The sequence below is a fragment of the Dendropsophus ebraccatus genome, chromosome 11 (assembly GCF_027789765.1).
Source record: "Dendropsophus ebraccatus isolate aDenEbr1 chromosome 11, aDenEbr1.pat, whole genome shotgun sequence".
Classification (NCBI taxonomy): Eukaryota; Metazoa; Chordata; class Amphibia; order Anura; family Hylidae; genus Dendropsophus; species Dendropsophus ebraccatus.
This window is the reverse complement of record NC_091464.1, coordinates 10,667,708-10,695,214: the sequence shown is the minus strand read 5'-3', so window position 1 is coordinate 10,695,214 and position 27,507 is coordinate 10,667,708. Positions and strand designations below refer to the sequence as shown.

Here is a 27,507-nt window from a genome sequence, read left to right as displayed (position 1 = left end):
CTATACTTACTGTATCCAGGTCCAGTCTCCTGAAGGCAGCTATATAACAGCTATACTTACTGTATCCAGGTCCAGTCTCCTGAAGGCTGCTATATATACAGCTATACTTACTGTATCCAGGTCCAGTCTCCTGAAGGCTGCTATATACCAGCTATACTTACTGTATCCAGGTCCAGTCTCCTGAAGGCTGATATATACCATCATACTTACTGTATCCAGGTCCAGTCTCTTGAAGACAGCTATATAACAGCTATACTTACTGTATCCAGGTCCAGTCTCCTGAAGGCTGCTATATAACAGCTATACTTACTGTATCCAGGTCCAGTCTCCTGAAGGCAGCTATATAACAGCTGTACTTACTGTATCCAGGTCCAGTCTCCTGAAGACAGCTACATAACAGCTATACTTACTGTATCCAGGTCCAGTCTCCTGAAGGCTGCTATATAACAGCTATACTTACTGTATCCAGGTCCAGTTTCCTGAAGGCTGCTATATAACAGCTATACTTACTGTATCCAGGTCCAGTCTCCTGAAGGCAGCTATATAACAGCTATACTTACTGTATCCAGGCCCAGTCTCCTGAAGGCTGCTATATATACAGCTATACTTACTGTATCCAGGTCCAGTCTCCTGAAGGCAGCTATATAACAGCTATACTTACTGTATCTAGGTCCAGTCTCCTGATGGCAGCTATATAACAGCTATACTTACTGTATCCAGGTCTAGTCCCCTGAAGGCAACTATATAACAGCTATACTTACAGTATCCAGGTCCAGTCTCCTAAAGGCTGCTATATAACAGCTATACTTACGGTATCCAGGTCCAGTCTCCTAAAGGCTGCTATATAACAGCTATACTTACTGTGTCCAGGTCCAGTCTCCTGAAGGCAGCTATATAACAGCTATACTTACTGTATCCAGGTCCAGTCTCCCGAAGGCTGCTATATAACAGCTATACTTACTGTATCCAGGTCCAGTCTCCTGAAGGCTGATATATACCAGCTATACTTACTGTATCAAGGTCCAGTCTCCTGAAGGCTGCTATATAACAGCTATACTTACTGTATCCAGGTCCAGTCTCCTGAAGGCAGCTATATAACAGCTATACTTACTGTATCCAGGTCCAGTCTCCTGAAGGCTGCTATATAACAGCTATACTTACTGTATCCAGGTCCAGTCTCCTGAAGGCAGCTACATAACAGCTATACTTACTGTATCCAGGTCCAGTCTCCTGAAGGCTGCTATATACCAACTATACTTACTGTATCCAGGTCCAGTCTCCTGAAGGCTGATATATACCAGCTATACTTACTGTATCCAGGTCCAGTCTCTTGAAGACAGCTATATAACAGCTATACTTACTGTATCCAGGTCCAGTCTCCTGAAGGCTGCTATATAACAGCTATACTTACTGTATCCAGGTCCAGTCTCCTGAAGGCAGCTATATTACAGCTATACTTACTGTATCCAGGTCCAGTCTCCTGAAGGCTGCTATATAACAGCTATACTTACTGTATCCAGGTCCAGTCTCCTGAAGGCTGCTATATAACAGCTGTACTTACTGTATCCAGGTCCAGTCTCCTGAAGGAAGCTATATAACAGCTATACTTACTGTGTCCAGGTCCAGTCTCCTGAAGGCAGCTATATAACAGCTATACTTACTGTATCCAGGTCCAGTCTCCTGAAGGCAGCTATATAACAGCTATACTTACTGTATCCAGGTCCAGTCTCCTGAAGGCAGCTATATAACAGCTATACTTACTGTATCCAGGTCCAGTCTCCTGAAGGCAGCTATATAACAGCTTACTTGTATTTTTTTTGTGCAGACATTGTTTCCATCATGCACTCGGCATCTACCTGTTTCTATATCATTGGGATAGTGGTAATAACAATGTCATCTTCAGAAGCTACAAACAGCTGTCCATTATCCCAGGATATGGTTGAACTGAAAAGATATTATAAGGTTATTAAGGATATTTGGGTAAGTTATATATATCTTCCTTTTATTGTCAGGTTATATCATTATGATTACAATTTGGGACACATATATAGCTATGTTCACACTATGTTTAATAGCGTCCATTGCATAGAAAGTACAAATCTTTCCATTACATTTTTTTCTATGTCGGTTCTACTCCTGGATTTGGAAACAAATACTGATCCACAGGGCTGGGACAAGGAATTTTGGTGCCCTAGGCAGAGAAGGCAAATGGCGCCCCCCCCCCCCCCCCATATGTATATATATACCCTGTTTGCTTCCCCCAGTAGTATATAGACCCCCTGTTTGCTTCCCCAGTTGTATATATATATCGCCTGTGTGCTTCCCCCAGTTGTATATATATCCCCTGTGTGCTGCCCCCAGTTGCATATATTTTTATGTATATATATCTATGCATATACACTCAGACACACATTTATGCATATACACACACACATACACACACATTTATGTACAGTATATACACTTATGTATACACACACTCTTATGTATACACACACACACTCTTATGTATACACACACTCACACTCTCACACATGTAAACACACACACACAGACATAAAACAGTTACCTCTCAGTGTGACACACACACTCTTATGTATACACACGCACACTCTTATGTATACACCCGCACACTCTTATGTATACACACACACTCTCACACACACACACACTCTTATGTACACATACACACAGACACAAAACAGCTACCTCTCAGTGTGACACACACACACACACACTTATGTATACACACACAGACACACACTTATGTATACACACACACACTTATGTATACACACACACTCTTATGTATACACACACACACATTTTTATGTATACACACACACTTATGTATACACACACACACACTTATGTATACACACACACTTATGTATACACACACTTATATACACACACACACACACACACTCTTATGTATACACACACACACACACTTATACACACACACACACACTCTTATGTATACACACACACACTTATATACACACACACACACACTCTTATGTGTATACACACACACACACTTTTATGTATACACACACACACTTATGTATACACACACACACTTATGTATACACACACACACACTTATATACACACACACACACTCTTATGTATACACATACACACTTATACACACACACACACTCTTATGTATACACACACACACACTTATATACACACACACACACACACACTCTTATGTGTACACACACACACTTATGTATACACACACACACTTATGTATACACACACACTTATGTATACACACACACACTTATATACACACACACACACTCTTATGTATATACACACACACACACTTATGTATACACACACACTTATATATACACACACACACACACACACTCTTATGTATACACACACACACACACACACACTTATGTATACACACACACACACTTATATACACACATACACACACACTTATGTATATTCACACACACACACACTTATGTATACACACACACACACACACACACACACTTATATACACACACACACACACTCTTATGTATACATACACACACTTATATACTACACACATACACACACACTTATGTATACACACACACACACACACTTATGTATACACACACACACTTATATACACACATACACACACACTTATGTATACACACACACACACACACTTATGTATACACACACACACTTATATACACACACACACACACTTATACACACACACACACACACACACACTTGTTGTCGCTGTACACATACATAGGCACAAAACAGTTACCTCTCAGCTAGGTTGCTTGCACTTTCTCTCCTCTCCGTCCTGGGACTGTCATGGAGGGGTCTGCTGCTGCTGCTGCTGATGATGATGATGATGTTGCAGCGATGAGCAGCTGACAGGAGAGGCCCAGGCAGACACTTCCTGGTCATCATGTGCTGTGTCTGCAGGCTGCCATTCTTCACCTCCTCCTCCTCCTCTCTGGCCCGACAGCTGAGCAGCTCCCAGAGCCTAGGGGATGTGTAATGCTGCACAGTCCCCCATACTGGCCTCCTGCACCAGGTCAGACGCCTCCTGGCAAAGGGAGCTCAGCCAGAGCAGTGTCTTCAGCCGGAGGCCGCCCCTCCCCCGGCCCTGTGGAGCAGCAGCAGAAGACTCACAGACCCGTGTATCTCCCGGCAGGAGGCTGATGTAATCACCTCCTGTGTGCTGCTTCTGGGTTCGGCCTGGTGGCGCCCCCTGCTGTTTGGCGCCCTAGGCCATCGCCTACCCCTGCCTACTCTTTGTCCCGGCCCTGCTGATCCACTTATCAAATATGTTGCAGGGCATTTACCAAAGTCTGTGTGTAGCGTAGACCACTGAAAGGCTATGTTCACGCAACATCAAAAAGAGAAAAGGCGGGAGATATTCATATTTAAAAGACGTCCGTTTTTGCCGCTATTTAACTGACTGCAATGGCAATGCATTGAAGTCAATGGGAAGACGGACGTCCAATGCACACAATGCATTGAATAACGGACGTTTTTATCGGCGGACGGCAAAATAATGAATATGATCATTATTTTCGGACGTCTTTTGCATTAGTTGTTCACAGACAGTTTTTCTTTTCCCACCGTTCTTTCTCCGCTTTTACAATTAAATGCAATGGATTTTTCAATTAAGCCACAACCAAACTAGAATAATGTACTAACAGCCGTCATTGCGCTAAGGGGGAGCCAGGCTGCTAAATGACGTCCGTTATTTTAGACTCAAAATGACGGACGTTATTTTAAACGGAGCTGAAAAACCGTTGTGTGAACATAGCCTCAAGGCGCAGAGTTTTCCACAGAGCCCGGGCCTGAACAGAAATTGTGCAACTTTTCACCTGCCAAGTCAGTGGGAAGGGGGCACAATATTTAGTGAGGGGGGGGTGCCCCTCCCCCATGCACAATATTTATTATAAATTACAAATATAAATCACAGCTAATATCCACACGAGACGGGGGCGGGACAGAACATAGCCTGACTTCCTAATTGTTGATTACTTTTTCTACACCAGGCGGATGACAAAATCACCAATATCAGTCTACTAAGAGCAAGTGCTCTGAATGAGATCCATGTAAGTAACAGAAGTCGTCATTATAGAATTCATGATCTCTTAGTTTTCCATTTCATTTAGTCCAATTACCTACAAATTCTGTGACAGGTTATTACTGGCGGCCAGACTCTCCAAAGAGAAGGCAAAAGGCTACCCAATGTATCTAGTGTACTGTGTTAGTACCACATCCTATATACATCATGGTGCACAAATGTACTATGTAAACCTACATATTTGAAGCTCATATAAAACTTCAAGGGATTATCCAGGATTAAACCAACACAGCTGTTTTCCACCAAAAACTGCACTGTACCTGTCCTCAGGTTGTGTTTTTACAATTCAGACCCTTTTACTAAAAAAAAAAAACTGGGCTGCAATAGTGCACACAAACACCAGGGCGGATATAGCACTACTTCTGAAAGGAACCAGCCACTGTATGTTTTTCTAATAACAGATATCTCCTTTAAGTTTTTGTAGACCTAAAGGGGATGTTTCCTCTAAATTTTCTTTTACTATTTAGAGTCAGATACTAAAACCTATTCTTATATTCTAATCTGTTTCTATTATCCAACTTTATTTTTTTTTTTAATTTCACTTTTTGTACATTGTTATGTGGGCTGGGTTCTTAACAGCAGTTTGTGACATGCTTTACAGCAAGACACATTACTGCGCGCGCTCTGTGACTTGTGAAGAGGTCTTTCCACAAGGAGCTGCTAGTGTCACATGTCGCTGCAATGCTGTACAGATCACTTTACAGCAGCCTCCTCTTATCACCACAGACACAACAGGAAGTCTCAGCTTAGTTTTAGTCCCAGTGGTGAAAATGAGAACTGCAAGATATCAGGATTATTTTATAATATAGATAGTAAAATGGAAAATTACAAAAAAAGTCACCAAAAATTCTTAAAAAATATGTGTAACATAAAAACATTATTTAAAGTGACACTGTCACCTCCTTTTTGCATTATGACTACAACAGGCAAATTTAAACAGGCAGATAAAAAAATATTCGCCTGTCGAATACTGGTTCATAAATAGAACTTCCAATTATTCACCTAAAAATAGGCGCAAACCCCTTGATAAATTTTCCCCTATGTTATAACTAGAAAAAGTTGGGTATCGTCTTATATGCCCAGTCGTCTAATATGCCAGAAAATACGGTATTTTGCTTTTCTTTTACTGTGTGTGAACCTAGCCTAATATTTATTCTTTATTTTGTTTTTCAGGCGTCTGAGAGATGTTGCTTTCTCCTCAAACTTGGAACGTTCTATGTGAACAACGTGTTTCCTCAGGTTGATCTTAACTCCATCAAAATGCAGAGAGAAGTCACCCACATGGCCAACTGTATGCTCGGCCTGAAGATAGAACTCAAACATTGTGTAGGTACTTCTAGTCATGACTGATTAATAATACGGCGAAAGAAGAAAGAAAGATTTAAGATCAAATGGTTCTTTGCCTAAACAGGGGTGCACATCTAAATTCACATAACAGAACTAATTTTAACCCCTTCCCGTCTGAGGGCGTAGCTGTATGTCCTCATGTGGGTGGGGAAGTTCAGAGGGGGGCAACGCCGTGACCCCGCTCTGAACCGCCGTGATTCCGGGTGCTGCTTGTAGCCCGGGACCGCGGCAATTAGCGAGCACAGTCCAATCACTGTGCCCGCTAATTAGCATTTTAAATGCAGCTGTCAAAGCTGACAGCTGCATTTAAAATGCTGCTTGGCCACTTCCCTGGTGTCTAGTGGGGGGGATGTCCATTGTCGCGGAGGAGCGATCCCTGCATCTGGTCCCAACCAGGGTCTGTGCCGTAATGGAGCTTATCCCGGCTTGGCATTCTATTGCTTTCGGCTGCAGTGCCTATCTCATGGATCTATGCAGTATAACTATACTGCATAGATCTCTATGAGAGATCAGTGTACTTATACTAGAAGTCCCCAGGGGGAATAACCCTAACCCAGGGGGAATAACCCTAACCCCAGGGGGGAATAACCCTAACCCCAGGGGGAATAACCCTAACCCAGGGGGAATAACCCTAACCCCAGGGGGGAATAACCCTAACCCCAGGGGGAATAACCCTAACCCCAGGGGGAATAACCCTAACCCAAGGGGGAATAACCCTAACCCCAGGGGGAATAACCCTCCCCTAGTAAAAGTTTGAATCACCCCCCCTATTTTATGAATAAAAATAAATAAATAAACAAACATGTTTGGTATCGCCGCATGCGTAATCTTCCGAACTATTAAATTAGCACATTCCTGATCTCTCAAGGTAAATGGCGTAAGCGTAAAAAAAATCCAAAGTGCAAAATTGCACATTTTTGGTCACATCAAATCCAGAAAAATTGTAATAAAAAGCGATCAAAAAGTCGCATTTGCGCAATCAAGGTACCGATAGAAAGTAAACATCATGGCGCAAAAAATGACACCTGACACAGCCCTATAGACCAAAGGATAAAAGCGCTATAAGCCTGGGAATGGAGCGATTTTGAAGGAGCATTAATTTAGGTTTGAATTTTTTAAAAGCCATCAAATAAAATAAAAGTTATACATGTTACATATCGTTGTAATTGTAACGACTTGAGGAACATGCATAACAAGTCAGTTTTACCATAGGGCGAACGGCGTAAATACATATACTCCCCAAATTTTAAAAATGCGTGTTTTTTTTTTCCAATTTCATCACACATTTAAGTTTTTTTCTGCTTTTGCTCCGTACTTTATGTAAAAGTTAAGCCTGACATTGCAAAGTACAATTAGTGGCGCAAAAAATAAGGGCTCTTGTGGGTCTGTAGATGGAAAAAATGCGAACGCTATGGCCTTTTAAACACGAGGAGGAAGAAACAAAAGCGCAAAAAAAATGTGTCCGGTCCTGAAGGGGTTACAGAACTTTACTCCACACAAACATGGAGAATACCTTTAAACCCCCTGACTATATTGTCCTTCATCATATCCAAACAATGAAATGTTGAATAAAATAATAATCACAGGTGATGAGAAATACTGATCCTTGTCTGTGTCATACAGCACGCTACAATGAGATGCCCATGTGGAGAGGAGGCACACAGCGCAATAGAAGAATTCAAGAGTGAATATTACAAGGTAGGTAACATATTGCATATCCTGAACTGGTCATTGTAATATCACTTTTATTTACAGTGAATGTATATATACTATATATATAGTAGTAGATTGGTGCTGGAGCGGGGATCCCGGTGGTGCGGTCCTTTATCAAAACAGTTCCCAAGTTTGTCGCTGTTCATTTGCCGTGCACCAGCTGTATGCACTGGAGGTGGGCCTGCAGCCCCCCAGTTAGACCTCATCCCATCCCCTCTGTGATGAGGCTCCATTGGTTCAAAAAAAAACTGCACCACCAGGATCCCCGCACTGGTACTGTAAAAAAAAAAGTGATGTACCTAATGCTATGTTCACTTCAATTATTTCCATTTTCTTCATCATTCTTTGTACGGCTCTGTATAACAGGAGGTATAGGTTCCACAGTATACAACAACATACACTGCTCCTACATTGCAGATCTGCAAATTTAGAGCCAATTCATTTCTATTAGGCTAGTCACACAATCCGGATCTTCAATCCATTCCGCCAAAAAACTAGGACGTTTTAGTGCCGACCGTAATTACAGAACAATCAGCCAATAGAAGTTTATGGGATCTGCATTTTTTGGCAGAACTTACGGATGTTACATCTATAACGTCCACAAACAATACGGATCACCTTCATTTAAACAATCACCTTCCCATTTTTTTTTTGTGGATCAGCAAAAAATATTCACAAAGGACAAATTTTTGGATTGGATTTGGATTGCAGACAAAATTTGAATTGCTGAGCAAAGAATTGAAGAGCACTGAGCAAAGGGAATAGCTGAGAGCTGGTAACACTGTAACACATGTACTGTTCGTCCTAACTTTTTTTTTCATGATTAATAATTACTATTTTGCTTTTTTTTCACAGATGAAAACACAAGACGCTATTTTTAAAGCTATTGGGGAGCTGCACGTACTATTTCACTGGATAGAGAAGAGTTTCAAGAGATGAAAAGACAAAGGGGGAGATTTATCAAACATGGTGTAAAGTGAGACTGGCTCAGTTGCCCCGAGCAACCAATCAGATTCCACCTTTCATTCCTCACAGACTCTTTGGAAAATGAGAGGTGGAATCTGATTGGTTGCTAGGGGCAACTGAGCCAGTTTCACTTTACACCACGTTTGATAAATCTACCCGATAATATTTATTAAGCTATAAAAATAAGTGTAAACAACGGCCGTTATTTATGTTCAAGTTCATTAAGATCTAATTCCAGTTTGTGTATTTTTATTTATTTGTTTAGAGAATAGTCAATCAAATTTTCCAAATAACAAGAGTTAAATCTCTGATCACATGCTCCTCTTATACCGGTGCAGTAGCATCCGACTAAAGAAATAGTATATTCCACATTAGTCCTAATCCACAAGGAGTACAGACCTGTATTATGCTCATAGATAAAGCAGCATATTAAACTGACATATCCACAGAATATGACTAAGGCTCCGTGCACACAGAGAAAAAGCGTCGGAATTGTTTGCCGCGGAATGCCGCCATCCTCCGTGTCATAATGACACTCTATGGGAGGCTCGCGTGGCTCCTTTTTCCGCGCTGAAGAATGAATATGTTCATTCTTCAGCGCCGAGAGATGCAGCGCACGAGCCTCCAATAGACCGTCAATATGACAAGGAGGCTGGCAGCATTCCGCGGCAAACAATTCCGCCACGGAATTCCGCCGCTTTTGCTCTGTGTGCACGGAGCAGGCTACATTCACACACCGTCAAAATGGCATCCATAATTATTGGACAGACGCCATTTAATGGTAAATAAAAGATGGCGGTCCAATTAAAGCGGCCGTCATTATGATGGTGTGAACAGAGCCTAAAGCTGAATTTTAAATACACACATATTAGAATATTGTACGGTTTCCTATTTTATGAAAATCCCTCCCTAAAAAAATGGCCGTTGTTGGTGCGCGATATCTATTTACTATTTATTTATTTATTGATTAGATTATTTATTTATTTTATTTAAATTGAAAAAATGTATTTAATTTGTTAATTTTGTAATTGTCCTATTATGTACATGTATTACTTTATATTATATTTATATTTATTTTCTCAATTTTGTCCCAAATGGAATTAAAATACAGATGTGCTTTTCCAAACATTGCTATTTCTTTCCAGTTTATTGGTCCTTGTAGTAGGATGGAAAGTATTTACCTTATAGTTCCAAAGTGCACAAGAGGGAACACTACTTATCTTACTATAAATTTCTTAGGGCGGTATGTTATCACAACATGGCAAGAATTTTAAAAGATTTAAAAGAAAAAAAAATCTTACAAAATAGAACTATGTCATTAGTTTGTGGAAAAATATAAGACTTTTTTTTATTTTTAATCATTTCCCCATTGTAATGGAATCACGTGACTCTATGCCACCAGCATGCATAAGTACATACAAGTGCTTGGGTAATGCATATATTGCCCCCAAACTGGGTACTTACACTGGTGCAGACTACAGAGATGCATCAAATATCAGATTTAGTCTATGACCAGGCAACATGTTTTTTTGGCAGTTTTTTGGACGTGAAATAACAGCCCTTGTTTCGAAATAACGGCCGTTATTTGGCCGTGAAATGGCAGCCGTTGTTTCAAAACAAGGGCTGTTATTTAACAAACGTCAGGCTTTTTCCTTTGCTATATATATTGGAGCAAGTCAGCTCCTGTAGAGTTAACTGGACACTTAACATTTAGCTAGAGAGGTGGGTAGAGGCCGGGTTAGAGAGGGTTATAGAAGGATGATAGAAGGTTATTATAGGTTATAAGGTTATTTGGTTGATTAGGTATCACGGAACGATAGAGGATAGTGTGAGGGTGATAGTGTAAGATGTGTAGCTGCCAAATGGCTCCTGTCCTGTCAATTTGTGTACCGGTACTCGCTGTCCACAGCTCTCCTGGGTGAAACAGAGAATGTGTGTAAGCAATAATAAAGTGTTGTCACAGGCTGTTTCCTATAATTCTTTCCCGAGGAGGTCGGCCACAGAGGTTGAAGCGGGGCTGAACCTGGGTGTTGGTGATATTGTTGGATCTTGTAGTTTCCCCTGAGGCCAAAGCCCTAATGCGTTGTCAGAGGTGATCACAGGGACACCCTTAGTGTCGGTGAGGTGCAGTAGAAATCAGCCAATAGGGAAACTAGGTATTATCTTTCATAGTGACTTTATTAGAACATCAGGTACAACGGTTTACAGCCTGTGAAGAACCTTCAAAATGGCCACTGGCCAGAGATGGGTCACTAAAGATGGAGGAATACATGCAAATTTCTCTCTCAAGTACAACACATATACCTCATGTCAAAGGGTTAATTAATGTTAACAATGGAACACGAAGAAGGGGGCACAAACTGAGGGTAGTGAAACATTAAGTATTAGTGCTTAGAAACAACTTCCAGCATATGTGGTGAGTAGGGATGAGCGAACCGAACTTTGAGAAAGTTCGTAACGAATCTGGTTAAAATAACAATAAGAAATAAAATCACAGAATAGACCAGGATACAAGGGATTATTACTCCTATAATCCCTTGTATCCTGGTTTTCTGTGAATATCAAGATGTGTGACGTCGCCCCTGTTAGGGTGAGACCCTCAATTAGTCTCCTCAGATATACCTGGGTGCTGCCTAATCAAAAATGTAATGTGACAGCTGTCTGTGAGTATCAACCAAGACACATGAAAGCAACTTCAGTGTTCAATCTGATCTACTTTATTAAGTAAAAATCTCAGTTCATACCTTAACAAAATAGATTCAAAAAATAGGAGAACCCCGTTTAGCCGGTAAAAACAAAAAACTGCCAAAAAAAAAAAGACCAATCACTGTCCCATTACTGCACAGTTGTGAAGAAAAATGTTGGTGACTCATTGGGATTCTTGGTGTCCAAGACCGTGCACCCCAGTGCTGATGTCTGGTCCTTTAATTATGGGCAAGGGCAATACATGTCTGTTACTGCCCATTGGGTCAACATTCCCCAAGAAGACCATCAGAAAGTTAGCCCATTCTTGCCACTGTCACCTCCCCGATGCTTTAGGGGGCCAGTTCTGCAAAAGTTCTGCCTCCACCAGCTTGCAACCATCCACTGCTTTGACTGCAGTCCAACCTGCCCTGGTGTCTTACCAACAATGTCAGGCCCGGCGCTCTCAGGCTGTCCTCCATTTTGTGAGCCTGGGTGAACAGAGCCACAGTGGGCAGGAGCTCCTCCGGACCATAAGGGAGGAGATATATGAATGGCTGAACCAGGGTCAACTAACGGTGGGAAGTGTTGTAGCCGACAATGGGAGGAACATTGTCTCTGCAGTGCAGCAGGAAGGGCTGCGTCATACACCTTGTATGGCACATGTGATAAACCTCATATTGCACAGTTTCTTCGAACATGTCCTGCCAATTGTTGATCCCTTTTGAGGACGCGACTCTGTGAGCAGGCATGACTATGGATTCAACGACATCATCCCTGAGCTGGGTGCAATCAAGTGCTGCTGCCTCCTCCTCCTCCATCATTTGTCTGTTCTCAACCATACTGGGTCCAATACAGTACTATTACTGCTGCTGGTTCCACTGTCAAATATCTGTTTTCCACCCTACTGGGTCCAAGAAACTTTGTGTCCTATGTCCCGTGTAATCACTTACACCTTGGCTAATTTTTTTTCACTATTTTTGCACTTAGATTTTTTCTACTTTCTTCATTGTAATAGCAACTGCAACTAAACGAAACTATACCCAATCAGACTCCCACTATTGTAGCTGCAATTATTCAGTCGTTATAGCAATGTCAGGGCTCCAGATGGCGACCAAAATGGTCGCCAATGCGACTGATATTTTGCAAATGGCGCCCAGACTTATTAATCTGGGCGCCATTTGCGACTGGCCCCGGCGGCGGCGTGCTGTATCTTTAAGTCCGGGTCCCCGGCTGATGCGCGGCTGCCGGGGGTGTCCCGGCCTATCCCTGGCAGCGCGGCGCATCAGTAAGCTGCCTGGGGCCCTGACTTCCGGCACAGGAAGCGCGCGTCAGAGACGCTTCCTGTGTCAGAAGTCACAGCCCCGGCGTACAGGGAGCTCACTGATGCGCCGCGCTGCCGGGGATAGGACGGGACACCCCCGGCAGCCGCGCATCAGCCGGGGACAGCGTCCGAAGAAGAAGAGGATCGCCGGGGGAGCGGGTTGTCAGGTGAGTTTGTGTGTTTGTTTTTTTTAAATACTGCTTAGCATAGAGGAAAGGGGGGGGGCATCTATAATGGGGGGAGAAGAGGGGCCATCTTCAAGGGGGGGAGAGGGGGCTATCTATAAGGGGAGGGGGTATCTATAAGGGGGGGAGAAGAGGGGGCATCTATAATGGGGAGGAGGAGGGGGCATCTATAATGGGGGGGAGGAGGGGGCATCTATAATGGGGGTAGAGGGGGTCATCTATAAGGGGAGGGGGTATCTATAAGGGGGGGAGAAGAGGGGTATCTATAATGGGGGGGGAGAGGGGGCATCTATAATGGGGGGGAGGAGGGGGCATCTATAATGGGAGTAGAGGGGGTCATCTATAAAAGGAGGGGGTCATCTATAAGTGTAGGGCAAACTGGCTGCAGACACTGGGAGATAGATATATGCACAATTATTATCAGGGCCCCTCAGGTGTCTGTATTGTAGGGGGTCACTAGGTGAGAGATATATCTATTTATATACACATCTTGTGGGGGGTCACTATGGCTGCAGTCATAAGTCTACCTCAGTATGTATAGACTGTTGCAAGCTTTTAAATGGAACCTGTCACCCCCGGTGCCGGGGTGACAGGCTCCCAACCCCCCGTTAGAACCCCCTATACTCACCTCATCGCGCCGGGTCCCGCTTCTGAAGATGGTCGGGTCACGGAGATCTCAGCCGCTGCAGCCCGGCGCGCACACTGAGAGAATGACGGAGCGCTGGACTCTCCCGTCATTCTCTATGAGCGTTGGCATGGCAGAATGGGAGATCTGTCCACCAGGGATGTGAGGTCTGAAGCACTTCAATGCAGCTGACAGGTTTGACAGTTGCATTGAAGTGCTTAATTAGCCGGCTCGGGACCCGCGCCGGCTAATAGAGGCACTGCCCGGCTGCAGATTATCTGCAGCCGGGAGCGGCGCCATTCAGAGCGGGGTCCCGGCGGGACCCCCCTCTGAACTCCCCCCGGTACGTCATGGGTCGCTAAGGGGTTAAACACGAGGAGGAAAAAACAAACGCGCAAAAGCGAAAATTTAACTGGTGCCAGAAAGTACCAGAGATTTGTAATTTAATTCTATTAAACATCAACAGCCCTCCTTTACTTATCAGCTGCTGTATGTCCTGCAGGAAGTGGTGTATATTATTAGTCTGACACAGTGCTCTCTACTGCCACCTCTGTCCATGTCAGGAAATGTCCAGATCAGGGGATTTGCTGCTGATCTGGACAGTTCTTGACATGGACAAAGGTGGCAGCAGAGAGCACTGTGTCAGACTGGAGAGAATACACCACTTCCTGCAGGACATACAGCAGCTGATAAGTACTGGAAGACTGGAGATTTTTTAAGCTTTTTTTAATAGAAGTAAATTTCAACGATCTGGCCCTTTCTGGACCAGTTGATTCGAAAGGAGAAGTCCCACCAAATAAAAAAAAGGCAGGCATGGGAGGGGGTGTTGTTGCAGGAAAGTAATAAAGTAAACTTACCTATCCTTATACCCCATAGTACAGCTCCCAACTCCTGTTGACAGCTGCTAGTTTCACTAACTGGGCAAGCGGGCAATCGGTTTTCACCTGAAGATAACATCCAGCAGCCGTCAACGGGAGCCGGGAGCGGCACAATGGAGGCACGGGGACAGGTGCGTTTCTTTCCTGTCTGCCTCACACTTTTTCATGGGACTTCCTCTGTAATCCTTATGAATATTACATCATACTAATGTATTTCTTTGTACATTCCACATACAATAAAAGCATAAAACACACAAGGAACCATAGGCCTGGGAATGAGTCACCTTGTCAAACTACCCAGATATTTCCTTCTACGTCAGCCAAGAAATTTCAGTGGTCATCCTTGCAGCATGTCCTTATGTTCTCCATACAGAACGCCATTTACATCATACTGTGCATTCTCTTGGTAGATTTCTATCTTAAAACATCTTTTAACAAATAATCATAGAAGGAAATGAACCTGCTGGTACCAAAGTAACCGTCACTAGGTAAAATACACCACCGTAATTCCATCATGTAAGATTCATCACCCTTATGCCTTAAGGCCCTATTCCACGGGACGACCAGCTCTATCAGCGCTCGTTTGCTCCTCGTTTCCCGCTCGCTGCCACCGTGTTCAATCTTCAGCGCGGACAAAGCAGGAGCGTGCGCCTCCCATATACTCCCATTATGAGAGGGAGGCTAACGGCATTCCGCCGCGGAATTCCGCTAGTTTTGCTCAGTGGGAACGAAGCCTAATAGGGCCTTAAGGTTACTATTCCTTTGTTTCCACATCCATTCCCTGTTTATATCATTACAATTAGTACAGATTGTCGGGGTGCCGCCGTTCCTTTGTGCCCTCTGTAAACCATTCCTTATCATGAACTAAGGATGGAGAGTGACTTGCTTTGTCGTATCATGACTCTATCATTGACGATTATGCGAACGATAATCGTCCCGTGGAATAGGGCCCTCAGGAATGGGGATATTTTCCAATGCTTGGATTGTTCCCAGGATCCCACCAGCCCACTAGAAACATAGAAAGATTGTCAGCAAAAAAGAGCACCTGCTCCATCTAGTCTGCCCTCATAGTATTTCCTTTTATTGTTGTTGTAGTTATTATTATCTTCACCTTACAATATGTTTATCCCAGGCAAGTTTACATGAATATTTACCTACCACATCTGCTGGAAGTTTGTTCCAAGCATCTACTACTTTTTGAGTAAAATAATATATTCTCATGTTGCTTCTGAACTTGCCCTCAACTCACCTGGTTGTGCCCCCTCGTTCTTATATTCAGGGACGACACATTAGCTGCACTGCACTGGACTAATAGGTCACTTAAAGTGCCCATGTCCGCATTCCACTCAGCGGAGTAGTCTGTTCCAACTTTATTACCACAATAAGTGGGTGACGGGCATATACCATTCCAAGGGTATGCGTCCATAATTTGTGTGTATTTGTCGGGGCTTTGCAGTGATATTAATACACAGGGAGAGATTTATCAAACATGGTGTAAAGTGAGACTGGCTCAGTTGCCCCTAGCAACCAATCAGATTCCACCTTTCATTTTCCAAAGAGTCTGTGAGGAATGAAAGGTGGAATCTGATTGGTTGCTAGGGGCGACTGAGCCAGTTTCACTTTACACCATGTTTGATAAATCTCTTTATGACAATACTCCACCTGATAAAAGCTAGGAGGAGCCATATTGTCAACCAAATCAGCCAGTTTTGCAGTGTTAACATGCATCGTAGACTAAAGGCCCTATTACAGGGAACAATTATTGGCCGTATTTGGATAATATCGGCCGTTAAGGCTGATAATCGTTCTGTGTAATAGAAGGTAACAATCAGCTGACATGAACGATGTCGGCTGATCATTGCAGTCATTTGTCTTTCAACACGTGGAATAGGAGCAGCGGCAGCAGACCGCCGCTATCCTCTATGGGCTGGCCAGACAATCTGCCTGCGGCCTCCCCTGCACCTACCCATTCGCTGCCGCCACGTTTAATAGTGGCTTAAAGTTGGCTGAACCCACCACCTTCAGTGGTCTAATGTGTGTGTTGGTTTTTTATAGCAGAACCTATTGTTCTAAGAGAGATAAGCTGGTGCCAGAACTGATCTTCTCGATTGCCGTGCTGACCGTTCATGTGTATGTGGAGAAATAACTAATCTCTACAGACAGTAATCGAAAATGTATCGGAACCAGAGATGAACGCATGTTTAGCATGCTCCAGTCTGATCGTTCCACATTTGAAGTTGGCTACAGCCCTAGGAAAACATGGGGACAGTCTATGACATGTTCCAGTTGCACTTTAGACATAGGGACCTACTCAACGGAGCGAATTAGGCTGTTTTGGCCGATTATTGCTCCGTGGAATAAATACAACGATCAGCCGATGACAACGATCATCGGCTGATCGTTGATATAGGTTTGAACCTATAATTGTCGGGCGCTGACCACGCATCGCTACGTGTAATAGCGGTGCGTGGCCTGCAACTGACGATATACATTACCTATCCAGGCTGCAGGGCTGCTCTTGTGCTCTGCTTCTCCCTGGGTCCTGCGCTCCAGCTTCAGAGCGGCCTGTCTAAGCTGACAGGCCCCTCAGCCAATCACTGTCCGAGACCGCCGCGGCCAGTGATTGGCTGAGCAACCTGTCAGCTTAGACAGGCCGCTCTGAAGCTGGAGCGCAGGAGCCGGGGAGAAGCGGAGCACAAGAGCAGCCCTGCAGCCTGGATAGGTAATGTATAAAGTTTAAGCAAGGGCTGCAAGGACATCGGTAACAATGTCCATGCAGTCCTTGTTAAACGATTATCAGGCCATGTAATAGGCCCAGTAAGCGAGCGCCGATCTAGCAGATTGGCACTCGTTTACAGTTATTATCGGGCCCCCATCAGCCTGTGGAATAACACCCTTAGGGTGCCTTCACACCTACCGACTCGCAGCGTTAATAACGCTGCGAGGCGGCTAGGTCCTGGCAGATCACTGTCAGTACATACAGTACTGTCATTCAGACCGCTGCGTGTATGTAAATCTGCCGGCTGCTTAACCCCTTCTGATGCCGGCCGGCAGCTTCCCGCTCCGCTCTGTATACATTACCTCCTCGCTGCACGGGGTCCCGGCATCCTACTCTCGCGCCCAGCCAACCAGTGTGTTGCCCTGCCGCAGCCACTGATTGGCCGGGCGGGAGAGCAGGACGCCGGACCCCGTGGAGCGAGGACAGGTAATGTATACAGAGCTGGAGCGGGAGGCGGGCGGCATTAGAAGGGGTTAAGTGGCCGGCAGGTTTACATACACGCAGCGGTCGTTCAGACCTCTGCGTGTATGTAATGACAGTGATCTGCCAGGACCTAGCCGACTCGCAGCGTTATTAACGCTGCGAGTCGGTAGGTGTGAAGGCACCCTTAAGACATGAACATTAAAGTGATCAAATCTCACTATATAAATAGGAAATAAAAAAACTGATTTTATATTTTCAATAAATGGCATCTTATTAATTACTTCTGGTGGATCGCCATAATGGTAACGCCGTATGTACATCAAATACAAAGATACAAAAGGTCAAGTCAGTAGTATATATAGTAAAGATCTAATTTCTTTTGAAATTCTAATAGAAACTGCTGATATGTAAGAAAAGGGTCCAATAGATTTTTTTGTAATTTTTTTAATTTATATTCAAACTGATGAATTATTACTGAGTTATTATTATTATAACTGAGTTATTATTATTACTGACTTATTATTGAGGTGTTGTTATTATTATTATTATTATTATTATTACTATGATTATTATTACTGAGTTAATATTACTATGATTATTATTATTATTACTGAGTTATAATTATTATTATTATTATTATTATTATTATTACTGAGTTAATATTACTATGATTATTATTACTGAGTTCTAATTATTATTATTACTATTGTTATTATTATTATTGAGTTATTATTACTATTACTATTATTATTACTAAGTTATTATTACTGAGTTATTGTTATTATTATTATTATTATTATTATTATTATTATTGAGTTATTATTATTTTTCTTTTTCCCTTTCTCTTCTCCCTTGTCCAGGGGGGCGGTTGGGGGGGGGGGGGGGGGGGGTTAAGGTATGATTTCTTTCATGGTTTGTGTAATTGTAAGCACTTTGTCAATTATTGGAAAAATAATAAATATTATTTAAAAAAAAAGAACAAAATATTATAATTATTATTATTATTGAGTTAGTATTACTATTATTACTGTACTATTATTTACTTTTATAAACAATACCTTTTAATTTTTAATCCATTGTGTTTATTCAAAGTGATACAGAAAGTAGTTACGGGAATTGTATATTTAACACAAGAAGAATGCTAGTCGAGAATGGGATTTTTCTGAAGTCTACTGAACTCCATGCAGGTACCAAAAATGTTCTGCCTTTTCTGTACCTGAAAAATGAAGGAAGTGATGTAACAGCTCGTATATAAGAGAGGGGCCAGACTAGAACTTCTATCATCCTATAGGTATCTTTTCTACTGAGAAGTCCAATCAATTGTAAGTAACCTACCTCGGCTTCTCAGAATACCACTGCCTCAATTTACTGAAATATATGTGATTTTTATGGGTTTAAAGTTCTGTGTGCAGTAAAATGTAATTTTTATTATTATTTTTTTATATGCTTTTGCAGGTACCGACATTTTAACCACCTGTCACCATGAGAACTTTAGTTGCTTCTTTCATAATAGTTTTGTTTTGGATTATAATACGGAATATTCCAGGCACTGCAGCTAATAGAAATCTGTGTCCAATTTCTGCCAACATCAATGACTTTAAAAGATCATTTGACACGGTGAAAAATCTCATGGTGAGTGGAGTATCTTTTTGTTAGAATATTTTAGCCAAATACAGACATTCATATTTCCATATTTCTAACCAGACCTGACACGCTACATTGTGGTTGACCTAACAGGCTCCATCATTTATAATATTAGGCCATGTTCACACAACGTAAGTAAAGTATTACTCCCTTAAGGACATAGCCAATTTCCATTTTTGCGCTTTCGTTTTTTCCTCCTTGTGGTTAAAAGGCCATAGCACTAGCATTTTTTACCTAGAGACCTACAAGCGCCACTAATTGTACTTTGCAATGACAGGCTTAATGTTTGCATAAAGTACACTGCCAAACCAGAAAAAAATTCAATGTGTGGTGAAATTGAAAAAAAACCAAAACACATTTTTTTAAATTTGGTGAGGCTTTATGTTTACGCCGTTTGTCCTGGGGTAAAACTGACTTGTTAGGCATGTTCTTCAAGTCGTTACGATTACAACGATATGTAACTTGTGTAACTTTTATTTTATTTGATGGCTTTTAAAAATTAAAACCTTTTTTAAAAAATAAATGTTCCTTAAAATCACTCTATGGCTATGTTCACACAGCCCTCAAAATAGAGAAAAGGCGTCTGCGATTTAACTGACTGCAATGGCAATGCATTGAATTCAATGGGAAGACGGACGTCTAATGCGCACAATGTATTGAATAACGGACGTTTTTACCGCGGACGTCAAAATAATGATTATTATCATTATTTTCAGACGTCTTTTGCAAACAGCGGACGTTTTTTATTGGTTGTTCACACACAGTTTTTCTTTTGTCACCGTTCTTTCTCCATTTTGACTACTAAATTCAATAGATTTTTCAATTAAGACGCACCCAAAGTCCAATTAGTAACCAAACTGGAATAATGTACCAACAGCCGTCATTGCAAGGGGAGGCCAGACAGCTAAATGACGTCCGTTATTTTAGCCTCAAAATGACGTTAATTTAAACGTTGTTTTAAACGTTGTGTGAACATAGCCTATTCCCAGGCTTATAGCGCTTTTATCCTTTGGCCTATGGGGCTGTGTGAGGTGTCATTTTTTGCGCCATGATCTGTACTTTCTATCGGTACCTTGTTTGCATATATGCGATTTTTTGATCGCTTTTTATTACAATTTTTCTGGATTTGATGCGACCAAAAATGCGCAATTTTGCACTTTGAAATTTTTTGCCGCTTACGCCGTTTACCGTGCGGGATCAGGAATTAAATAAATTAGTAGTTTGGGCGATTATGCAGGCGGTGATAACAAATATGGTTATTTATTTTTTTTATAAAAGGGGTTGATTCAAACTTTTATTAGGGGAGGTTTTTTTTTATTATTAAAAAACTTTTTTTTTCTACACCCATACTAGAAGTTCCGCTGGGGTTAGGGTTTTCCCCCTGGTGTTAGGGTTATTCCCCCCTGGGGTTGGGGTTATTCCCCCTGGCGTTAGGGTTATTCCCCCTGGGGTTAGGGTTATTCCCCCCTGGGGTTAGGGTTGTTCCCCTTGGGATTAGGGTTACTCCCCCTGGGGTTAGGGTTATTCCCCCCTGGGGTTAGGGTTATTCCCCCTGGGGTTAGGGTTATTCCCCCTGGGGTTAGGGTTATTCCCCCTGGGGTTAGGGTTATTCCCCCCTGGGGTTAGGGTTGTTCCCCTTGGGATTAGGGTTACTCCCCCTGGGGTTAGGGTTATTCCCCCCTGGGGTTAGGGTTGTTCACCCTGGGGTTAGGGTTATTCCCCCCTGGGGTTAGGGTTATTCCCCTCTGGGGTTAGGGTTATTCCCCCTGGGGTTAGGGTTATTCCCCCTGGGGTTAGGGTTATTCCCCCCTGGGGTTAGGGTTGTTCCCCCTGGGATTAGGGTTACTCCCCCTGGGGTTAGGGTTGTTCCCCCTGGGATTAGGGTTACTCCCCCTGGGGTTAGGGTTATTCCCGCTGGGGTTAGGGTAATTCCCCCCTGGGGTTAGGGTTATTCCCCCTGGGGTTAGGGTTATTCCCCTTGGGGGACTTCTAGTATCACTGCTCTGATCTCTCATTGAGATCTATGCAGCATAGATATATAGATGTAGTATAGTTATACTGCTTAGATCCATGAGATCAGTGTTCTATTGCTCTCTGCTACTGCAGCCAAAAGCAATAGAATGCCGAGCCGGGATCAGCGGCATTCTGGGGCAGACCCCCGGCCCGGTAAAGATTCGGAGATCGCTCCTCTGCGATCATGTCGCGGGGAGGGGGGGCAATCTCCCCTCCCTAGACCGCCGGGGACCGGAAAAGAAGATTTTTAAATGCAGTTGTCAACTTTGACAGCTGCATTTAAAAAGCTAATTAGTGGGCACAGTGATTGGACCGCTAATAGCCGCTGTCCTGGGCTGCAGATGGGATCGCGGCGGTTCAGAGAGGGTTCTCCGGGCGGACTTAACAACCCTTAACAACGCCAGCAGCAGTAAACCTGAAGCTCTTCAGCTATTCACATAATGTTATCTAACTTTGCTTTTTTCAGTATGATGAGGACAAAATCACAGATATTACTCTACTAAAAGCAAAAGCTTTGAAACAAATACAGGTACGTCATTTTTATGTCTGTTTAGTCAGTGATATATACAGAAAGATTTAGGTTTTATACATTAACCGTAAAAAAAAAAGTATTAAAATTGTATTAGGGCCAGTTCACATGGCGTAAAACTGCCAGCCTCCGTGTCATACTGGCAGTCTATGGGAGGCTCGCGCGCCTCCTCTCTCTGCGCAGAGGAATAGACATGTCCATTCTTCAGAGCAGAGAGGCGCAGCGAGAGGAGACGTGCGAGCCCTCCCATAAGCTGCCAGTATGACACGGAGGCTAGCAGGATTCTGCGGGACAGTTTTACTCCATGTGAACTCAGCCTTACATCCAGTTTGAAAAATGATTCTATTGTGTATGAGCTTGAGTGTCTTCTCTATGGTGTCTTATCGTTCCTTACTAATTATTAGGAATATATACACATCTTCTAATTATTACAATCATTGAGATTATTAATGTTACCATTATATACAAGAACTGATCCCAGTGAATCAGCCTTTAATCCACAAACCCTAATCACATTAACCCTTTCAGGACAGGCCCCATTTTGGCCTTAAAGTGACTTTGTACCCACAATCTGCCCCCCCCCCCCAAACCGCTTGTACCCTCAGATAGCTGCTTTTAATCCAAGATCTGTCCTGGGGTCCTTTCGGCAGGTGATGCTGTTATTTTCTTGAAAAAAAAACTTTTAAACTTGCAGCCCTGTGCCCAACGGCCGGGGTTTAGATTGTGTATGCATTAGGTTAGCACAACCTCTCTGTCCCTCCTCCCCACCCTCCTCATCATTAGGAATGCTCCAGGCAAATTATTCCCCACCTGTGTCAGCACGGCACATGGGCTGGATCGTTAAGGCACCTGTGCAATGTTCAGACAGGAGAAAATGTTCTAGGGGCATTCCTAATGCTGAAGAGGAGGAGAAGTGGGGAGGAGGGAAGGAGAGGTGGTGCAGGCCTAGGGCACAGATACTCTAACCCCCCGGCAGTGTGACACAGGGCTGCAAGTTTAAAAGTTGTTTTTAGGACATTAACTGCATCACCTGCCGAACGGACCCCAGGACAGATCTTGGATTAAAAGCAGCTATCCGAAGGTACAAGGGGTTTGGGGGGGTCAGATTGTGGGTACAGAGTCACTTTAAGGATCAGAGCCCAATATTCAAATCTGACCTGTCTCACTTTATAGCTATGTGATGCTACAACTTATCCATGCGATTTTCTGTGACATATCGTTCTTTGGTCCGTGGTAATTTCGGCCGATATCCTTATGATTAATATTTTTGTAAAAAAGGCCACTTTTAATTAAAAAGATGGCAAAATTAGCATTTTCCTAAGTTTAAATTTTCTGCGGTCACCGTTTGGGGTAAATCATGTGATCATTTTATTGCCAGTGTTGTTACACATGCGTTGATACCAAACGTGTACTTTTTTATATATATATATATATATATATATTTTCTATATTTATTATTTGCATTGGGGGATCTGGGGATTATGTGGGTATTGCACTTTATTTATATTATTTTTTGTGTGTTTTTTACACTGATACTTTATTTTACTGTCCCACCATGGGGACTTCCCTATCTGATAATACATAGCAGTGCTGAGCTGAATATTATTTAAGCAGATAGTGTTGATAAGTTGTATCTATATATTGTCGTATAAAATGTCTTCTTTACCTCCTTACTTTATCCCTCTAGCCCTTTGAACAATGCTGCTTCCTATACAACCTGGGAAACTTTTATGTAACCAATGTCTTCCCTGTACTGGAACAAATAGTTCTGGAACAACATCGAGAACTTATTCACTTGGCCAACTCTGTACTGAGTCTGAATAAAGAACTGAACGAATGTGTAAGTAGAAATCGAATAAATGATGTAAAAACATATAACAAAGGCTTTGTCGTACAATGTGTATTGTCTACCAAATAAAAGTGGAGAAAAATACTTTATAAAGTGTATGGCAATGGCCAAAAAAAGACTTCAAAGGGTTATAAACTTTGCCATTGGAATGGTTCAGCATTGGGCTCCTAGCAGGCCTCCAAGGCTGCCCCATTTGGAGGTAAACTCTTGTCATTGTAGCCTAATTCTTTTAAAGAGACTGTCAGTAGGCTTATCCTGTCAGGGTAGCATAAAGTAGTGACAGAGAAGCTGAGCAGAATGATGTATCACTTACATTGTTCTGTGCAACTGATCCAGAGATATCCTACTGAATAACATGGACAATAAGTAGTTCTCTCCATTATGTGCGTGTGCTCAGTAGTCCTGGATATTCATGAGAAGCAGAAAGCCCCACCCACCAGCTGCTGATTGGCATGTATTTATCCATGCTGTGTATAGACAGTCAACAATCAGCAACTGGAGGGCGGAGGGAGTGGTGTGTCAAGAATCCTATTCTCCTGCATATTCGGAAGACAGCTTACCAAAATGAAGTAATACACCAATCTGTTTAGTATTTCTTTCACTTGTTTATGCTGCCCTCATTTAAGGTGGTATAACCCTAGTGAAAGATTCACTTTAAGTTCATTCCCCAAAAAAACCTTTTAAATTGAGTTGATATCACAGATTGCTATGAAGGATGTGTTGTATATCGATAGATGACATATATTTCAAATGTTTTTATCTTGAAAGCCTCCTTTAGTCAGTAAAAGGATTTTTTTTATTGATTCTAATTCACATTCTTCTTAATAACAGCATGCTGCTCTGAGATGTCCCTGTGGTCAGCAGTCACATTCAATCATGAAACAGTACAAAAAGGCTTATTTTAAGGTAAGATTCACATTTGTGGGAGAAAAACAAGGCTGCATTCATATTATATTAATAACTTTCACTGCCAGAGTCAAGTGGAAAATTATCAAAGAAAAATATACCTGTATTCAAAATATACCGCCTTTAATAGACCAGACGTAGTCTTCCTTTGGTCAGTCTGAAGCGAATGTACCATCACGACTATCGTCGGTGGTGCGGGGATCCCGTCATCGTCATTGATATAACTATCAGAACTTATCTACAATATTTACCTTGTGTTTTACTTATTTTCAACAGATGGCGACAACAAAGGCCGCTACAAAGGCTGTCGGGGAGCTGGACATTCTATTCCGATGGATAGAGAAGAACTTTTTGGCCTAAATATTTGTATAAATTGTATAAATCTAATATTAGGATATCCTGAATTCCTATTATAGGACTTTTTGGACACATGACTGTATTATTTAAGTTATATCATCAATATTTATTAGGAACTGCTATTTAATTATTTATTGCATACTAGATTTAATAAAGAAAAATATTTAATGTTTGTCCCTATTTCCTTTTCTCCTATCACTAGCGACTATTCTATCCTCTCCCGCCGCTCCACCCCCAGTTCCATAATCTAGGCCCAGGTCTCCATCTGCTCTGTCTTCACTTGTATTATAGTTGCCCCCCCCCCCCAGTCCCTAGTTTAAACATTCCTCCGACCTCTCTTCCCCCAACACGGCTGCACCCTCCCCATTGAGATGCAGCCCGTCCCTACCGTAGAGCCTGTAACCAACCGAGAAGTCGGGCCAGTTCTCCATGAACCCAAACCCCTACTACTATCCAGCTCTTCATCTACTTCTTCACCTTCAATATTGTAGTTCCCCCCCCCCCCCCGTCTCTAGTTTAAACACTTCTCCAGAGCCATCCTCTCCCCCAGCACGGCTGCACCCTCCCCATTGAGATGCAGCCCGTCCCTACCGTAGAGCCTGTAACCGACCGAGAAGTCGGGCCAGTTCTCCATGAACCCAAACCCCTCTATCCTACACCAGCTTTTGAGCCACTTTTAAGCCTCTTAAGTCCCTAGAATCATTTTTGAAGAACCCTCCACCTACCTCTTAAGTAGGAGACACGACACTCGAGTTTGGATGCAAGTGAAAACATGAAATTTTCATTGTTCCAATATTTCCAACACAATCCAGCCGGACAAAATGTACAGTAGGACAATTGCATTGTAGTATCACTACTTGGCAACGTTTCGGTCAGATCCACCAACCTTGCTTAAGCCTTTGTAGCTCTGTATATGGTCAATGGAGGGTATCGTGTCTGCTGGCTACCCCTTTATCTCTTAATCAATTTTATTATTGGTGCCAATGAGCGCCATGACCGTTGGGTCATCACCAGCCCCTCCCAGTAATCTGTCAACCCGATCTGCAATGCGAGTGCCAAGTAGGCAACACACTGTTTGACAATCCCGGTCTTTGTGACAGATTGCCCTGTCTGTCCCCCTAATAATTGAGTCCCCCACTACCAGTACCTACCTGCCCTGCCCTGCACTACTATTTACCACCTTACTGGAGGCAAACTCCCCCCCTGGTTTTCAGGAGTGTCCTGCAGCAGCAATGCTGCTCCTAAGATATATATATATATATATATATAACAAAGAACAACAACAAAAGCAAACAAATAAATGTGGTGTCACACCACTGGTGTTTTTCTTCTTTGCACCTGTCCAAAAGTTCTCAGGTTAAAACATGTGGTGGATGAAGTATGCAGTTTCCCCACTAGGTGTCACTGTTCTATATATGTATGTACTATTACTGTTGCACAGCTGAAGGAGGTAATGGTTTAATGTTATTTGTACCATGTTATGTGCTAACCACTAAGAGGTGCTATTTCTCTCTCTACTATCCTCTTCATCCTTTCTATTGCACGCAATCATCCCTACCACTCACAGACAGGTACACAAAGGCCCCTGTAGGAGGAGTTACTGCGGTGTCCCACCACGGGTGTTGCTATTGGTTACACCCTTCGTAAAAGCCTGTTCTTATCGTGTAAAAGTGGTGATGAAGGTAGTGATAAAGTTTTGCCACTAGATGTCGCTATATTAGATATACAGTATGTATTCAGATGCTGCACAGCTGAAGTATGTAAAGGGTTATAGTTTGTTTGTGTGTCACATGGATCTGTGGACCTACAGGAATCTGTTCATCTCTCCTATCACCTCTCTCTTTACTTCTTCTATTGCACTCTTCACCTACTCACAGCGCACTTTTGATATATCACGAGGAAGGAAGTGACATGGGTAGAGGAAGTGTGTATGTCCTTCGTGTTGGACATTGTAGAGGAAAGACGCAAGCTAGATAGTGGTCCTCTCTGGGCCCTGGCCCTCTGCCAGGTCCCCTACTGAAGTCAGTCTTAGTCAAAACCCCGTATGGGTAGGGAGCAAGACAAGACACAGCTAACAGTGTCTACTCAGTAACACTACACAACACTATGCAGTGTTAAACCCCTTTCAAGAGAGGACA

General features: G+C 42.7%; 1 protein-coding gene across 1 annotated transcript; it reads left to right on the top strand.

Annotated features, from left to right (window-relative positions):
- The first annotated feature begins 1,890 nt into the window (after nucleotides 1–1,890).
- On the top strand, nucleotides 1,891–25,445 carry LOC138767366 (interleukin-20-like). Its single transcript, XM_069944863.1, has 9 exons — nucleotides 1,891–1,980; nucleotides 5,058–5,117; nucleotides 6,203–6,256; nucleotides 6,323–6,479; nucleotides 19,618–19,703; nucleotides 22,195–22,257; nucleotides 23,945–24,097; nucleotides 24,938–25,012; nucleotides 25,289–25,445. The coding sequence occupies exons 1-9, from the start codon at nucleotides 1,891–1,893 to the stop codon at nucleotides 25,370–25,372; spliced, it is 822 nt and encodes a 273-aa protein (XP_069800964.1). The 3' UTR covers nucleotides 25,373–25,445.
- The last annotated feature ends 2,062 nt before the right edge of the window (nucleotides 25,446–27,507 follow it).

Bases quoted from the DNA above. Each gene is read 5' to 3' on its own strand.
- LOC138767366 (XM_069944863.1), top strand. From the start codon at position 1,891: ATGTCATCTTCAGAAGCTACAAACAGCTGTCCATTATCCCAGGATATG. The intron at 6,480-19,617 runs GTACTTCTAGTC...GGAATATTCCAG, and splicing joins AGAACTCAAACATTGTGTAG to GCACTGCAGCTAATAGAAAT. The intron at 22,258-23,944 runs GTACGTCATTTT...TTATCCCTCTAG, and splicing joins AAGCTTTGAAACAAATACAG to CCCTTTGAACAATGCTGCTT.